This window comes from Macrotis lagotis, chromosome 2 (assembly GCF_037893015.1).
Source record: "Macrotis lagotis isolate mMagLag1 chromosome 2, bilby.v1.9.chrom.fasta, whole genome shotgun sequence".
Lineage (NCBI taxonomy): Eukaryota > Metazoa > Chordata > Mammalia > Peramelemorphia > Peramelidae > Macrotis > Macrotis lagotis.
Window position 1 is genome coordinate 175,578,212 of NC_133659.1, and position 17,714 is coordinate 175,595,925.

Genomic DNA, 17,714 nt, shown 5'->3' on the forward strand with positions numbered 1-17,714 from the left:
CCAAGCTTCTTACACTTGGCTTCCTTTCATGTACTACACAGCCTGGTTATACTGGCCTCCTTCTCCTTGGGAGACATTTCCCAAATTGGAGTATTCTCATTGTATGCTTCCTTTGTCTGAAATGCTATCTCTCCTCATCTCCACCTCCAAGTTTCCCTGATTTCCTTAAGCTCTTTCCTTAAATTCAAACACCACCTTATGCAAGAAGCCTTTCCCATTAGGATGTGAGCTCCTTGACAACAAAAACTTTTTAAAAAACTTTTATTTATTTAAGGCAATGGGATTAAGCGATTTATCCAAGGTCACATAGCAATTACTAAGTGTCTGAAGTCACATTTGAATTCAGGTCCTCCTAACTCCAAGGGTTCTATCTGCTGCGCCACCTAGCTGTGCCAACAATAACTTTTTTACTTTCCTTTGTACAGCCAGTGTTTACCATTGTGTTTGGTTCATAGTAGCTGCGTAATAAATGGTCTTTGACTTGTGAGGTTGTAGGAAAGAGGAAGGGAAGAGAGACAAAATCCTACTCTTTTATCACAAAGTTTGAGAGCTGACTGGCAGGTGAGACCCAATAGAAAATAGATAACCAGCTTCCCAACAAACTTAATGTCATCAATTCCACTTGCCTAGTCTGTGAATTTTTATCATCTCGGTGTTTTCAGGTCAAACTCTCTTCAGGTTATCATATCTCTCTCTCCATCCTCCCCAACCATTATCATCCATGATATCTATAATGATATCTAATCATCTCCCTGTCTCTACCTCCCCAGCCATTTCCATCCATGTGTCCACTGTGAAATCTAATTATTTCCCCATCTCCATCCTCCTCAACCTTCCTACCCATGGTGTCCACTATGAGATCTAATTGCCCATTGTAAATTATGACATTGATGCCAGCTTCCAGTAGTTCATCGACAATGTTAATCACAGGCTTCATGAAGTCCTTCTGCATGTTCTTGAAAACTAAACTTGATTGTTCTGAATATGAAGAAAGGAGAAAAATTAATTAGGCTCAAGTTAATCAGAATAAGAAGAGTCATTATATACATGACAAAAGTAGTTTCAGTATATAATTTGCTTTTGTAGCACTGTTCTAAGCCATGAATCAAACACAGGTGCTGGGTTAATACTGTCCTAATTCAATAAATGAATAAGCATTTATGAAGTGCTTCCCATAGGTACACTTTGCTAAGGGCTGGGAAGCCTCACACAAAAAAGCACAAAAAAACAATCTTGCCCTCAAGGAATTTGCATCTAATGGACAGAGATAATACATATAAGGGAATGGTAACTGGAGAGAAATATTTTGGTTTGGAAAGTTACTAGGTTGATGAGTAAAACCATAGGGAAGTAGATTGGCACACCTTTTCCAGGTTGCAGAGCCATAAAAGGTATGGTGGAAGGAGGTGGCTTGAGAGTAGGTTAAAATAGGGAGCAGTGGTAGAGTTCACCAGCTGAGCCACAGGATAAGAGTTCTAGAATGAAAGGGTTAAGTTCTCAGGTCATGGTTTTTGGCCTTGGTCCTAATACATCCTAACTCTATGATAACCAGGGATGGAGGGAAGGATGGGCAAGTATAAAAAGAACCACTGGCATATTTCATCCAAATACCTGGTTAATGACTTGGCAGATTTCATTACATCTTATTATACAGAGGAATGACACACTGGAGGAGCAGTTTGTCTAATGTCACAAAGTAAGACAGGTTAAGAAGCCAGATATTTCTAGATCTCCCTTAATCCTTTTGTACTAGCTACCAGTAGAAATAATAGGTTAATAAGTTAAGCTAATTCATATAACTTCAACCATAGCTTCTCCTTAAAAAATTCCAGAATATGATTTCTCTCTCATCACACTCAGTTTGGATCAATGTACAACATGGAAACAAAGTAAAGACTGACAGACTGTTTTCTGTGGAGAGGGTTGGAGGGAGGGAAGTAAGATTGGGGGAAAAATTGTAAAACTCAAATAAAATCTTTAATAAAAGAAAAAAAGGAAAAAAAAGAAATCCAGAAGGGCAATGATGATCTCCAGAGGCAAAGTGATCTAAAATAAAGAGCCTTGGGTAGGGATTGAGAAGATCTTAATTTGGGCCCTTGGACAAATCATTTATATCTTCTGGGCCTAGGTTTTACCATCAGTAGAACAGGGACAATTTCTTACAGGTTTGAGGGGATAATAAATGAGTTAATAGAAAAAAGCAGTTTTTAAAAAAGTTTCTTGTTTTAAACAAAGCACATAGTACATGCATATACATAAACATATGCATACCATCATTATCAGTCCTGTTGAAGAATTTATAAGGAGATAGCTGTAAAATTTATGTCATAAGTGTTACAAAGAAACGAAGAAGGGAGAGGTGGAAAAATTACATTTAGAACAGCATTTACCCTATATATCACATCAGTTCCTAAAAACTACTTGATCTCAGTGGGAAAAAAAATCACATCATCAAAAAAGGTAAAAGGGAAAGAAGGATCTTTCATTTCAATGACTAAGAGAAAAATTCTGAACCAAACAGGAGGTCATAAGAGAAAAAATAGATAATTTTGCTTGCAAAAAATTAAAATGTTTTTGCATGAACAAAATCAACAAGCATTTATTGACTATTATGTTTCAGGAACTGTTCTAAGTGCTAGAAGGGAAGATATCAAGTGGGGGAAAAAATCTTTGTCTCTTGGTATCAAATATTGCTGATCAGAGTCTGTTATCCTATAATACACACACACACACACACACACACACACACACACACACACACACACACAGACACAAATATATACATGTCCATGACACAAATATAAGATGAAGACCCTGATAAATAAGTTGTCAAAGGATCTGAATAAAGAATTTACAGAAGAAATGCAAATGCTCAACAATTATGAGAAAAAGTGCTCCAAGGCATTAATAAGAAAAATGCATACTAAAACAACCCTGAGGTTTTACCTTATGCCTCATAAATGAGTAAATATGATAAAGAATAGACTCAAGTCCACGTTGGAAGAATTTTGAAATAGGTATATTGGTACTCAGTTGGTGTAGCAACAAACTAGTCCAACCATTTAGGAAAAAAATTGGAATTCTGCAAGAAAAATGATGAAATTTTTCTTATATTTTTGCTCCAGAATTCCCACTAAGGGCATATATTCTAAGAAGGGCAATTCTAGAAAGAAAAGCACATGGAAAAATTTATCTCCATAATGTCCTTAATATTAGTAAATATTTGAAAATAAAGCCAATGCCCATAAGTTGGGGGATGATCGAGTAAATTGTGACATATGAATAATAATGGAATATTATTGTGCCATAAGAAATAAATATGAGAAATTCAGAGACCCGTGGAAAGACTTATATGAAGAAAGCAGAACCACAAAAACAATATATACATTCAATACAATAATGAAAAAGAAAATAACATTAAAAGCATGCTGAATTCAAGTAGAAATCAATCTTGCTTTTGTAAAATGGAGAACATTTTATACATCTCTTTACTCCATTGAGGTAGGGATTTATGGATGTGGGAATGTTGCATAGACTTGCTAGACTTGTTGACTCTCTCAACCTTTTCTGCTTATTACTTTGTTACAAAAACAGGTTCAAAGTTGAGACAGGACATTGGAAATTAAACAATAGGTATAGATAAAATGTGAAGGAAGAGTATACTGCAAATCTTAAAGTTTATAAACATAAATATGAGTTGTCTTCTACAAAACCCTTTACAAATAATATGTAATAATATTAACTAATACCTCCCCAAGTGACAAAATCCGGAATGATTTTGAGCTTCTTTCTGATGGGTCCATTCATGAGGGCACTTAATTTATCCTGATGTAGATGACTCACATGGCGGTGAAAAAGTCGAACTGAAATAAAATCAGTTTGCATTGAGTTATTGGACTGAAAATAAATCCGAAAAGAAAAGAAATTTCATGACAGTCTCTTTTTTACAGACTCCAGACTGAAACCACTCGAAAGGTCAAGTTACAAACATCAATTTAAAATATTGCAGTTTCAGGGACACTGATATGGAAGGGATAGCTTGGGTGAGAGGAGTGTTTTACTTGGTAGATAGGAAAAAAATAATTTTGGCTGCCCTCCTGAGAAATACAAGTTGAAAATGGAGATGGTTTGTTACTTTTGAAAGGTGCAAACCATTCCTGTTTTCAAACTCTAAGAGAATTAAGGTTAGGAATAGGGATACTGTGAGGTTGGGAAGGGAAAAAAGAATAAGATGTCCTTGTTGAGGGATATTTGGGGAAAATAGTTGAGGGAAGACAGGAGAGCTGAGATCTACAATCCCTGGAAATATTTAAGAGCATTAGAGCCTGGAAGCTGGTATGTGTTGTCTGAAATTTGGGAGGATCTATGAATGCAGTAGGATAGAAAGAATCTCAGACTCTGTAGTGAAGTTTTCCCTGTATATATACATATTACCATGAGATTAGAGAGCCCGAGGAAGAGAAGCTCTGGCAAAATCTAAGTTGGTGGGTACTGGTGTCTGCAGAGTTTAGGAGCCCTGGTGGTGTGTGTAGAACATGAACTGGGGAAAGCTGAAGTCAGATCCTGAGCATTACATGAGGCTATGTGTAGCCCAGTTATATGAATACAATCACAGACCAGCATGGAATGAAATGCTGTTAAAAACTATGAGATCAGATTCTGTCCAGTATATAAAGGAATCCTGGGTTTGGGAGTTCCCTAATGACTAGTTATGAATGCAGACTGCCTAGGGCAGGAGAGGCTATAGTCTTATACCAGAAATCAAGTCTGGGGACACACATTAAGCACTGACTATGTGGGAATACAAATGGATGCAAAAAGAGATAATAATAGAAACAGCTTACCTATAAATTCAATAATTTGCAAAGAGGTGAAAGGTTAGTTTAAAAGGACTTTCATTTTGGAAATTATTTATAAGTGAGGCATTTGAGCTAGACAAAATGCAAATCATAGTGGGCGTAAGGTAGATAGGAATTTTCCAAGTCTCATAGGACTAAGCTATCAGTCAATCAACAAACATTTATTTAGCACTTACTGTATACCAAGCACTGTACTCGAAACTGGGGACACAAAGATAGGTACTTTTCCAAGCTATGAATGGCTGAAGGTCACCAGGGCCAACTCACCTAGATGATGCTGGGTGAATTCTTGGCTCATCTTCATTGTAAACTCTTGGGGAGTTTTATTTAAAATATTGTAAAAGTTCACTCCATCTGTGTCCTGAAATTAAATTAAATTAATAGTCAGGCTGCTTTTACTCGTTTGTCACACAATTTTTTCTTTAGCTCCTGTGACTGTGGCTCTGATAGCTGATTTTATCCCTTATCAGATTTCTCCTCTCACCTGTTCCACAAGTGTTTCTGCATCTTCCCACAGCTGAGTAGCCCATTCATACAATCCCTTGTCCATAGCTTCTAGAATTTTTTCTCCAATTTCTGTCAAATCTGTTAGACTTCTGTCATCTAGAAGAGACTAGAATGCAAATAGAGAGGGAAACAAATACTGCTAATTTAAAAGCCTAACCATGGTCATATTTTGGGAATGAGGATCTTGTTGGTCTCACATAACAAAATAAAAATGTGAAAAAATAAATAACAAGTAAATGTCTGGAATTCAGGGAGGGGCAGAAATGGAGATACCTAAAAATAAAATATTCTATTACAAAAATAATAGAGAGTAGAATTAAGTTTCATTAAGATCTGTGGTTGAAAGGAGAAGTGATGGAAGAGATCACACACAAAGACAATTTTGATTAAAAAAAGGTTTTGCATATACGAAGTCAATGCAACAGAAGAAGGAGAAATTGTCAAGTGGGAAGAAATTTTCACATCAAATGTCACTGGAAGAATCTGACATCTAAGATATAAAAGAAATTGATGTAATATGAAGCCAAATAGAAATCATTCCCAGTGGATAAGTGGTCCAGTTTCCAAAACAGCTTCCAAAAGAAGAAGTAATAATTAAATGGTAGGAAAAAATGTTTTGAATCAGTAATAAGAGAAATGTAATTTAAAACAATTCTGAGGTTTCACTTCATATAAAAAAATGTCATTGTGACCAAAAAAAGGAAAGAGGATCTCTGCAAAGATAAGCACTGTTGGTAGAGCTGTGAATTGGTCCAACCATTCCAGAAAACAATATGTAAGGAAAGCTACTAAATTGTTCATATCCTACAATCTAGAGATTACCACTGAGGTATATATCCTGAGTAGGTCAAAGACAATCAGTCACTCAACAAACAATTTATTAAGTATTTGCTTCATTCCAGACACTGTGGTAAGCTCTGTGAAAACAAAGACACCAAATATACCAAAATATTTCTAACAGTATTTTTCTATGTTGACAAAGAACTGAATACAAAAATGAGTACCTGCTGATTGGAAAATGACTGAATGAACTGTGATTAATAAAGGTACTGAAAAATTAACTCATCATGAGAAATGATTAAATTCAAGAATTCAGAGAGACATAGGCACCCTTTGATGAACCAACACAGAGGGAAGGTAGAAAAACTAAGAAAATATATACCATGACTAAAATAATTTTAATGACACAAACACTAAAAGGAAATGGAACTTTGAATAATTATAATGAACAATCTTGGTCCCTCCCTCCTGATCTACATATGGAACATGCTCCCTTCCCCTTCGAAGTGGTGGAAAGATATGGAAAGAAGCTGACTACATGAAATCATCATTGGGATATTCAGGGTATTGGTTGTTTTTGTTTAACTGTTTCTTTGTTTGGTACTAGGGAGGTTTTAATGTGGGGGTAGGAATGATGGTGGTAGTAATAGTAAAGAAGAGGAATGGGAGGGACCTCTACCCAGATGGTATAAAAAACAAAGAACCTCAATTTAAAAAATCTCTTAGAGAGAATTGCAATGTTAAATAGCTTAAGTATATATAACTGATGACAGTTGCCTTCAATCAAGGGCTATTAAAACATGAAGAGTGGTTCCTGGGCCTGGAAAAATGATAAAATTGATTTATTTACTCATATGTTCTAAAGCCTGGTTTTGCATTTAAAAAAACTGCCAATCTTTTTTTTAGCTCCTAAGGTTAATTAAATAAACTGTCAGGTTGATAAGAATGGCAATTCAAAGACAATTCAGGAACAGACACAATTCAGGACTTTAATATTTTCAGTTGAAGAAATTTAATTGCTATAATAAAGGAAATAAAGGTACACTTACCATGCTATATAGATAAGGTCCCCAGGAAAGCACAGAATCTAAAGAGAACCACATATATACAGAATGAATAAAGCAAATTTGTTGCAGCTTTGTTTTCAAGAGGGAAAAAGCAAAACCTAATCCATACTCCCAATTTTGAAATGTTTATTTCATAACTTCCTGTCTCCTTAACTTAGAATCAAACTCTTTGTGATACTCATGGGGATAGGGTGGAGTACATGCTCCAAAGCTGAGTGGCAGGACTTAATTGCATGTTTAATAAACATTGTCACAAATAAAAAAACATTGTCATAAATAATTAAGTCTCCCTACCAAAAAGTAGTTGTCAGGTGGGTTGTGACTTCTCCACCCACTTCTCAGTCTTCTGGTTGTTTTAAAAACTTGGCCATTCCCACATTCTTTGTTGGCCTATATTCATGTTCTAGAGCAGGGGTGGGGAACTTTTTTTTCTACCAAGGGTCATTGGAATATTTATAACATAATTCTTGGGCCATACAAAATTATCAACTTAAAAATTATCCTGATATATTTGGTCAAATATTTAATTAATTCACCCTTAAAAACTTCTAGATTTATTAAATTCTGTATCCTGCCTACATTTGCCATGGTAGTGCCAGATCAAATGAGATCAAGGGCATTATACAGCCCCTGAGCTGGACATTCCCTTCCCTTGAGAGCTACTGTTTCAGAGAATGAGCTAATTAAGGAAAGTTAAGAGCAGATACATCCACCAAACTCATTGGTATTAGCTTTGCAGAGTGTTGGGGGTTTGTTTGTTTTTTGGTAATTATATATAAACAGGAGGAATAAATGAACCTTATATGTACTTAAAGAGGCAGGCCTAGGAAAATTCCCTGCTATACTGTGCACATCTGAAATATTCAGTCAAGAAACTGAAGACCTGCTTATTTGAGGACCTGTTAAAGGAACAAGTTTGTTGACTTTGGGAGAGAAGGAGGGTGAAGATGGACAAAAGGAAATCATTTGATTGTCATTTTCAAATATCTCAAGAACAGTCAGGGAAGTGGGATTAGGGGATTTTAAATCTCCCTAGGTAGATTCTAAATTAATTCCCCTATGTAGTAGGCAGAACTAGGAAAAACAGGTAGAAGGGAGAAGATTTTGATTCAAATTCAGATGAATTTTCTAGAACTGGAGCTGTTCAGTAGTAGAATGCGATGTCTTTTTTTTCAAGGCAATGGGGTGACTTGCCCAAGGTCATACAGCTAGGTAATTATTAAGTATCTGAGGTCATATTTGAACTCAGGTCCTCCAGGGCCAGTGCTCTATCCACTGCAGCACCTAGTTGCCCCAATAGATGTCTTGCAAGAGTAAATTCCCCAACATTAGAAATGTTCAGTGGTGTAGAGGAAAGTCTTGTTTTGCCCTGGGTTGCAAATTGGACTAATTCTAAGGTTCTACTCACAAAGGTTCTAAGATCAGTTAGGAAGCCCCTCAAGTCCTAGGCATATTTTAAGGCTATAAAAACTTAATTACTTTCAAAGAGCTAAAACTCCAAATGAAATGAAAATCAGTAGCTCTTAGTAGTGACTTACAGTTCATTTTATGTGATTTTCATCCCATTTAAGGGTAAGGATGACTCATCATCAGAAACATACAGAGAATGGCAATGCCCCTATATGAGGCCATAAAGTTATCTTTTAAGTGGAGTCACTATATTTTCTTACTGTCAGTCTTTTCACAGGAGGAATTTGTAGAGCATTAAACCTACATCTATCTGCTTTAGATTCCTGAAACCACATTCCCAAATCTTCAGTTTTCAAATAAAAAAAAATCAACTAACTTACATGTGCTGGGACAAAGAAGCCAATGAAATTGGGAGGTTGAATAAAAGACATTTTTTGTAATATACATCCATCTAGCAATTTCTAAAATAAATGGAAATTTCTGTTCTAAATCATCCTATGCTTTGAGGGAAGGGCTTTTTAAATATTGGAGAAGGTCAAAAACTTCTGTCCTCTTCAAGGTGCTGCAGAGACAGGGTATTTATGCTAGTCATGGGTCTGAAATAGAGCCAAAGGCTTATTGGATGGGAAATAGGAGAGAAGCCTTACCCACAGGGGAAATCCAAGAATCACCCAGGGCAACACCAGCAAAGTTGCAATTTATACTCCCTTTCTGGATAGCCTGAAAAGAAGAAAAAGATATAATCCTCAGAGTTCAAATCTTGGGTCACAACATCTTGGCTACTCTAGGTGACCTGAGGCAAACTACTTAACCTCTTTGAGCCTCAGGTTTGTTATCTGTAAAGTGAATGGGATAGGTTAGATGAACTTATGAGGTCCCTTACCAGCTTTAAATCTATGGTCCTATGATCTTTTTCACATTCAGAAGGGCAAATTTTAAGTTCAGTCATCTCTTCATTTGGTAAAAGGTGAGAAGGGAATATTCATCCAATCCCTTTCATCAATACAGAAAACTTCACTTTCTGTGCCTCTACCTTGGCCTTTCTTCATGACCAAAATTTGCTCCTTTCTCATATAAGAGTAATCTCCCTTCCTTCCAGATACAACCCAACCACCACATTTAATAGCAAACATTTTCTGATCCTCCCATAACTAGTGTCCTCCCTTTCTAATTGCTTTGTATTAAACAACAATGGTTTTATTTTTCATACACTTAAATGTCATATTCCCCAACTTAATATAAGCTCCTTGACAGTAGGAATTATACCTTTTTTTTGTATTTGTATTACCCACCCCCTAGGACATAGTCATGTAAGTTCTTAATGAATGCCTGTGGATAAATCTGATGGACATTCACAGAGGAGGTTTGTAATGAAAAGAGCACTGACTGAATTGAGGGTCAGAACAACTGAGGGTGAATCCAGGTTCTTTAATTTAAGACTTCACTTAATCTCTTTGAGCCTCTTTCTGTAAAGCAACATCTCCACTGTTGCCTTGCAGCTTATTGCAGAGATGGAAAGAGGTAATGTATATATATATATATATATATATATATATATATATATATAACTCTTTGTAAAATACATTGCTGTTCTTATAAGGTGCCATGTAAACATAAGCTATTTATTATCACTGTTATGGAACTGTAAGAGCAGAAAACCACCACTAAGGTTCTCTTCTGATGCTTATCTCTGGTAAGGAGATACTGGCAAAGGCTAAGGAAAGTCTTCCAAGATGGGCTCAGTAATGGATTGTAATTGTGTCATCTGAGAACTAGCCTGGTGAAGATCAGAAAGGCTCTTCATCAAGTTTGTCTGAAGAGTGATTTTCTGGCAAAAGAAAGTCATGAAAACTGGATGGATGAAGTGCCCACAACAATGAATCATGGATATTAGCAGTAGATATAGATAGAGGCAATTTAACAAGGAGGCTAGAGTGCTGGATCTGGAGCTAGGAGATTAGGGTTCAAATCTTGCATTAAGACACTAAATAGCTTTGTTGCTTATTTAATTGTTTCAGTGTTGTTCAATTTTCTGTGACCCACTTAGGTTTTTCTTGACAAAGATTCTGAATCTCATTTTACAGCTGAGGGAACTGAGGCAAATAGGGTTAAGGTGACTTTGCCCAGTGTCACACAGTTAGTGTCTGAGGCCACATTTGAATTTGGGTTTTTCCTGACTCCAGGTCTGGAACTCTATCCCCTGAGCTGCCCTATTATCTCTCTGTAACTCTGGGCAAATCATTTAGCCTTTCTGAGTCTCAATTTCCTTATGTATAAAACAAAGAAAATAAGAATACTTTCCTCACAGAGTTGTGATGTCTACAAAGCCTATTGCAAAACTTAAAGTTCTATGTTAATGCCATCTATTATTATTACTATGGAAATAGCAAGAGCTACTCTTTTGGGCTTCATCACATACAAATGAGGCTGATCATACCCATCCTGACACTAACCTAAGCATAGGAGAAAGATAAAGTGAGTCTCTGGTGTGAAGTCTCACTTTCCTTTTGCCTGTGAGTGCAGAGCAAATGGCTGACCCTGAATCATGGAATACCGTCCTTTGTGTGAGCACTCACAATGTCTAGGCATAGTCAACTTCTAAGTAGCTGCTGAAATTTCTGGGAACAATCCTAAGTTGAATGAGTTCCCCAAAGAACCAGAAATGTATGTCAACAAATTTATGGCTGTACCAACAAAAGCAAGCAGGAAAGACAAAGAATGAAATCCCACTGAAAATAACTACATAAGACATCAAGGAGTCTAAAACCAAGATACCTACAGGAATTCTATGAATTCAAAACAGTCTCTACAGAGATAGAGAGAAAGTTAAATAATTGCAATGATATTACTCGCTTTTGGTTGGGCTGCACCAATACAAGAATGACAATATTACCTAAATCAAATTACAGATTCAATGGCATATCACTTAAATTACTAAAAGGATTACTTTATTAGTTTAAAAAAATAGTCACAAAATTTGTTTGAGAAACAAAACTTCAAGAACTTTGAGGGAAGTAATGAAAGGGAAAAAAATGAGGGAAGGGGAGCCTAGCTATACTGACTCTCTAATGGATATACAAAGCAGTAGTCATCAAAACTATTTAGTCTCAACTTAAAAATAGGAAAGTTAATTTATAGAATGGGTTAGATACACCAGACCCCAAAACTGTGACATTTAGATGCTCCATGGTATTCAATAAATTAGAAAACTGTAATTACCAAGGTAAAGACAATTTGACAAAAACTGATGGAAAAGCTGAAAAACAGTTTGATAGAAATCAGGTTAGTGTGATGGAATAGTACTGTGCTGGTTGATTTTAGAAAAAACATGAAAAGACTTGCATGAAATAATGAAGAGTGAAATAAACAGAATCAAGAGAATGTTTATATAAAGTAACAGCAATATGTGAAACAAAACTGTGAATGACTAAGTTATTTTGAGTAATTTAAATATTCAAATCAACTACAAAGGACCTATGAAGGATGATGCTATCACCTCCAGAGAAAGAAAAGATAAAAAGATATATGCATAGTATGATAAATATGTTTATTTATGTATCTATCTAGCTATCTATATGCTGGTCTCTAGTATAGGGTGGGAAGGGAGGAAGATAGTTTGGAATTTAAATTGTAACAAAAAATTTAAATTTAAAATTACTTTAAAAATGAAATTAGGTTTAGATCAATATCTCTCACTATCTACTATTGCAATCTCTAAATAAATAAGTGACCTACATAAATGAAGTCATATCCTAAACAAATTAGGAGTAGGGAAGAACATATCTTTCACAACAATGACTAGAGAGAAAAGGAATGTCCATCAGTTGGGGAATGACTGAACAAATTGCGGCATATGATTGTGATGGAATACTTTTGTGCTGTAAGAAATGTCAAACAAATGGGTTTTTAGAAAAACCTGGGAAGATCCATATGAATTGATATAAAGTGAATTCCTTAGAACCTAAGAGAACAATCTACACCATTACAGCAATATTGTAACAATGATCAACAGTGAAAGACACTGATTAGAACAAAGATCCAAGATCGTTCTGAAGGATTCATGATGAAAAAATGCTATTCATCTCCTGTGAGAGAATTGATGAACTTTGAGTGAAGATTAAAGCATATTTTTCCCTCCTTGCTTCCTTCCTTCTTTCTTTCTCTCCTTCCTTTCGTCAAACATGGCTAATGTAGAAATATATTTTGCTCCTCAATAGTTAAATGGTCAAAGAATATGATGGAGCAGGTCTCAAAAGAAGAAATAAAAGCTATCAAAATCACATAAAAATGCCCCAAATTATTACTAATTAGAGAAATGCAAATTTAAACATCTGAGGTTCTACTTCATATGAAGTTGGCAGAGATGAACAAAAAAAGGGAAAATGACAAATATTAGAAAGACTATAGGAGGACAGGCATATTGAGGCACTCTTGGTAGAATTGTAGTACAGTCCAACCCTCCAGGAACATTTTGAATTTAAACTAAAATAACACTACACTGTGTACACCCATTGTACCCAGAGATATCACTACTCTGCATTTATTCCCCAGATGTAAAAGACAGAAGGAAAGAAACAATATATAAAAAAATAGTTGCGGGACTTTTGTTGTAGCAAAGGACTGGAAACTAAAGGTTTCCCATTAGTTGGGAAAGGCATGAAAAAATTATGGCATGTGAATGTAATATAATATTCAGAGAAACTTGAGAACATTTTTGTGAACTGATACAGAATGGTGAAATGAGAAGTAAATAAAAGTTGAATAAATTAATAAGTTAAACTATAATTATAACATTGTGAAGAAAGACTTAATATTTTTGAACCAATGCCTAATTATGTTTCCAGAAGACCAATGATAAAGCATTCTTCTCCATCTGTGAGCTAAGATGTGGTGGACCACAAGAATAGAATGAGACATATAATTTCAGGTACAGCCAATGTATGAAACTGGTTTTGTGGGACTCTATGTACTTATTATATGGGAAGACTTTTGGGGGGAAAGTGACGGTGATACTAGAAAAAGAAAAAGAAAAAATGAAAAAAGTACCAATGAATCATTTTTTTTTAAGTGAAGAGAACTTCACAGATATGAAACACAGCAGGGAAGTTCTGCACCAAAGTTAAATAAGGCCCACTGTCAGAAGTGCTTACTATTTGACCCTAAGTCTAGATAGAAAAAACAAACAAACAAAAAACAGGCAGTTCTTTTTTTATGGATACTCTATTATCTCATTGATCATTGAGCAGAGAACCTTGGGTAGTATTATGTGGTAATTTAATGAGAGATTATAGATTTTTCTTTAAGTAACATATATTAAAAATGGTATGTATGACTTGACATCTTTTACTTCTACTTTCTGTAACCCTGAGACAATCATTCAATAAATGTGGTAGCTATTCCAAAAAAAAAAAGTGAAGAGAGCAAAGGAAATGTGAAAAAGGGAAAAAAGAGACATGGAAGTTAGAATTGTTAGAACTACCATGTTAAATTTAAAACATATATATATGTATATTCAAAACTAAAACCCTGATGGGTTATAGGTAGTGGAAATTCACAATTTTATATGTAATCCTTTTTTCTTTTTGTTCTTGGTATAGAAAAATGTTCATGTTAATTGATGTCTAAAAAATTCATAATATTAAAAGTAGGAAATATTAAATAACATTAGTTATTAATTATTTATTGTACCATGCCATTTTGACTACACTATTAAAAAGATAAATGTTTAAAAAAAATGTCTGGCTCCTTTTAATTGTATGACTTATTCAAAAAGATATCTAAAAAAACCCTAAACCAATCAATCAACCAACCAATAAGTATATAAGCACCTACTATGTGCCAGGATGCTGGGAATAGAAAGAAAAACATAGCTCTACTCTTCAGGAGCTTTCTTTCCATAGACAATATGTGTATACAAAACATAAACCTATTAGCAACTACTGGTTTAAGTGATTGGAATGGAATGCCTGACTATTACTAATGATGAAATAGTTTAATTTATATGGTGCCTTTCTTTAGAAGAACTCAAAGATCTTTAGTTGTCCTTGAGAGATGTGGGATGGAAAGATTATCATCCCCATTCTGCAGATGAGGAAATCAGTGATGTAAATGACTTACTCTATAATCACATAGTAGATTTCAGGTTCCAATCCATAATGCTCTCTCCACCATTCAATGAAGATGCATCAAGTTTCAAAGTAGCATGGAAAGAGCATCATTCTTAAGCACCTGCTGGAAATCAAAAGTTACATATTCTCCCCTGTTACCTTGTAAAGCTCTAAGGAAATCCCAGCAGCCATCTTTCCTCCATAAGATTCTGAGAAAATGTAGAATGGAATAGTCTAGAGAAGGGAAAAAAATATGTAGAAAAGTAAAAATTCTCTAGGTCTTTTCAATTAGCAAAGTCCATTCTACTCTAAGCCATGTGTAAACAAAACAAATAAACTGTGGTTTCTACTAAATCCTGATTAGGGTGTAATCAAACCCTGTTTAGGGTGCAGAGTTCTGTCAAGCTAATGTCAATTTTAACAGTAACTAATATTCTAATCTTTGCGGAAATTATACCAAAACTGTGTCACTGGTTTTGAGTTTAAAAAAAAATTCACCTCACTGGGCTTTAGAGAAGCATGGAAAGAATTATATGAATTGATGCTCACTGAAGGGAGCAGAATCAAGAGAACATTATATAAACTAACAACAGCACTGTGAGATGATCAGTGCTGATGGATGCAGTTTCTCTCTGCAGTTCAGGAATCAATGGACAATGCCATCCACATCCAGAGGAAAAAAGAATCTGAATACATATTATGCTCACTTTTTAAAAACTTCTCTTGTTTTTTCTTTCCCTTTAGTTCCAATTCCTCTCTCACAAAATGACTAATATGTAAATATGTTAAACATGAAGGTACATGTACAACTTTTGCTAGACTGTTCACCACCATGGTGAGGGGGAGGGAAGGCTTGGCAGAAAAATGTGAACTCATAAATTTGCAAATGGATGAATGTTGAAAAACAACTACTGAAGGCAATTGGAAAAATAAAATAAAATTCCAATTAAAAAAATTTCACCTTAGAGGAAAGACAATGTTGTTTCTGCTAGCATTGGATCCTACCATCACCAAATCTTTGCTTACCTTGAATTCTGGCCGAGAATTGAAAAAATTTTGTAGGAGAACCAGCATGTCAGAAGTCACCATGTCAAGATTTTTGGCATATGCATCACTCTCATTTGCAAAGCTAAATCCAGTGCCCACTGGGTTATCCACAAACAGAAGACTGGATGATTGTAGCTGTATGCCAGAGAGAAAAGATGAATGGTGAAGGTCCTCAATCAAACTGAAAATATTTACTGAACAGCTAGATAGCATGTAATCCACATACTAGTAAAAAGTCTTGTTCATGAACACCACTGAGGTGAGGATCTTGTACATTAGACTCTTAGGACTTTTTATCCCAGTAACACTGGGCAGGTGAGAGTGGAGAGAAAAGGAAATTAATATTTTCTACCCTATCTTGGATTCTGCCTTTTCATTCTCATACTACTTTAAATACTCAGGATCATAGATTACAGATCTAAGACTGACAGTGAGGTTATCTAGTCTGATCCCTTTATTTTGAAGTGAAGAAAGTAAGGCCTAGAGAGATTGGTGACTTCCCTAGGGCCAAACAAATATTAAGTGTCAGAGATACATGTTAAAGCCCATGTAAAATTGTATCACACCATTCTGATCAGTGATTTCAATGCCGTAGTAATATGCAAGAACTAAAATAACATAGCCAGTTATCTCCCTTCTCTACCTCTTTCTCCTCAAATTTAGTCTCATACTAGGCAGCATATTCTAAAACATATAAAAATTCTTAGAATGATAGAATACAAAAGTGGTCTTCTAACTGCGCATTAGGAGGGGGGGAAAAACTTCCATAAGATACCAGGAATTTGTCCTATGATAAAATATAAGAAATGAATATGCTATTATTCACTGTTTTTCTCTGGGACTTAAAAGTCAGTCTAGTGTCTTAAGGATTTAAATGTTCATGAACCGATGCTGAATGAGATGAGCAGAACCAGAAAAACACTGTACACCCTAATAGCAACATGGGTGTGATGATCAACCTTTGATGGACTCGCTCATTCCAACAGTGCAACAATCAGGGACAATTTGGGGCAATGGAGAATACCATCTATATCCAGAGAAAGAACTGTGGAGTTTGAAAAAAGACCAAGGACTATTACCTTTCATTTAGAAAAAAAAAACCTGATATCTTATTTTCTCATCTTGCTATCTCTTATACTTTGCTATCTCTTATACTATGATTACTCTCTCATCACATTCAATTTGGAACAATGTATACTATGGAAACAATGTAAAGACTGGCAGATTGCCTTCTGTTGGGGGTGGGGGGAGGGAGCAAGATTAGAGGAAAAATTGTAAAACTCAGAATAAATAAAAGCTTAAAAAAATGCATGCTCAGAATTTCATTTCCATTGTTTGTCTGTAAATAAGACTAGATCAGATCAATGGGCAGCTGAGTGGTACAGAGGATAAAGTGTTAGCCTGGAGTCAGGAAGACTCATCTTTTTGAGTTCAAATCTGTCCTCTGATATTTAATAGCTATGTGACTCTGGGTAAATCACTAAATCTTTTTTTTTTTTGTTTCAATTTCTCATCTATAAAACGAGCTGCAGAAATGGCAAACCTTTAATATCTATGCTGGAAAAACCTCAACTGGGGTCAAAAAGAAACAGACATGACTGAAACAATGGAACAACAACAAAAAATCAGATCACAATTACAGTTAATAATAATCGTCACTATACCCAAGTAGTTTTCCTGGGTTTGAGATCCTCATCAAGGGGACCAATTTCTGCAAAGTTTCCAAATCCAGTGCTGGAACCTCCTGGACCCCCCTAAAACAAATAAATAAAAAATAAATTAGCATATAAGTCAATGAAAAATCAGGCACATCATAACAATGTACATAAAGAGGGGAAAACAATGAAACTGAATGTTATGTAGTTGTGATTGCAGAGTAAAGAAAATGTATCTCCCTTCCTTTTTTTTTTTAGGCAAAACTTGGGGAGAGGGAACTA

The 17,714-nt window shown here is 35.3% G+C and overlaps 1 protein-coding gene across 1 annotated transcript in view; it reads right to left on the bottom strand.

The window, feature by feature from the left end:
• SCPEP1 (serine carboxypeptidase 1) overlaps nucleotides 1-17,714 on the bottom strand; it is a 31,501-nt gene that overhangs the window by 6,664 nt on the left and 7,123 nt on the right. The window contains exons 3-11 of the mRNA XM_074223656.1: nucleotides 17,442-17,531; nucleotides 15,757-15,912; nucleotides 14,890-14,964; nucleotides 9,271-9,343; nucleotides 7,196-7,233; nucleotides 5,344-5,472; nucleotides 5,127-5,220; nucleotides 3,750-3,863; nucleotides 841-978 (exon numbers count right to left, since the gene is read on the bottom strand). Of these exons, the coding sequence (XP_074079757.1) occupies nucleotides 841-978; nucleotides 3,750-3,863; nucleotides 5,127-5,220; nucleotides 5,344-5,472; nucleotides 7,196-7,233; nucleotides 9,271-9,343; nucleotides 14,890-14,964; nucleotides 15,757-15,912; nucleotides 17,442-17,531 (907 nt within the window). The remainder of the gene's footprint in view (nucleotides 1-840; nucleotides 979-3,749; nucleotides 3,864-5,126; nucleotides 5,221-5,343; nucleotides 5,473-7,195; nucleotides 7,234-9,270; nucleotides 9,344-14,889; nucleotides 14,965-15,756; nucleotides 15,913-17,441; nucleotides 17,532-17,714) is intronic.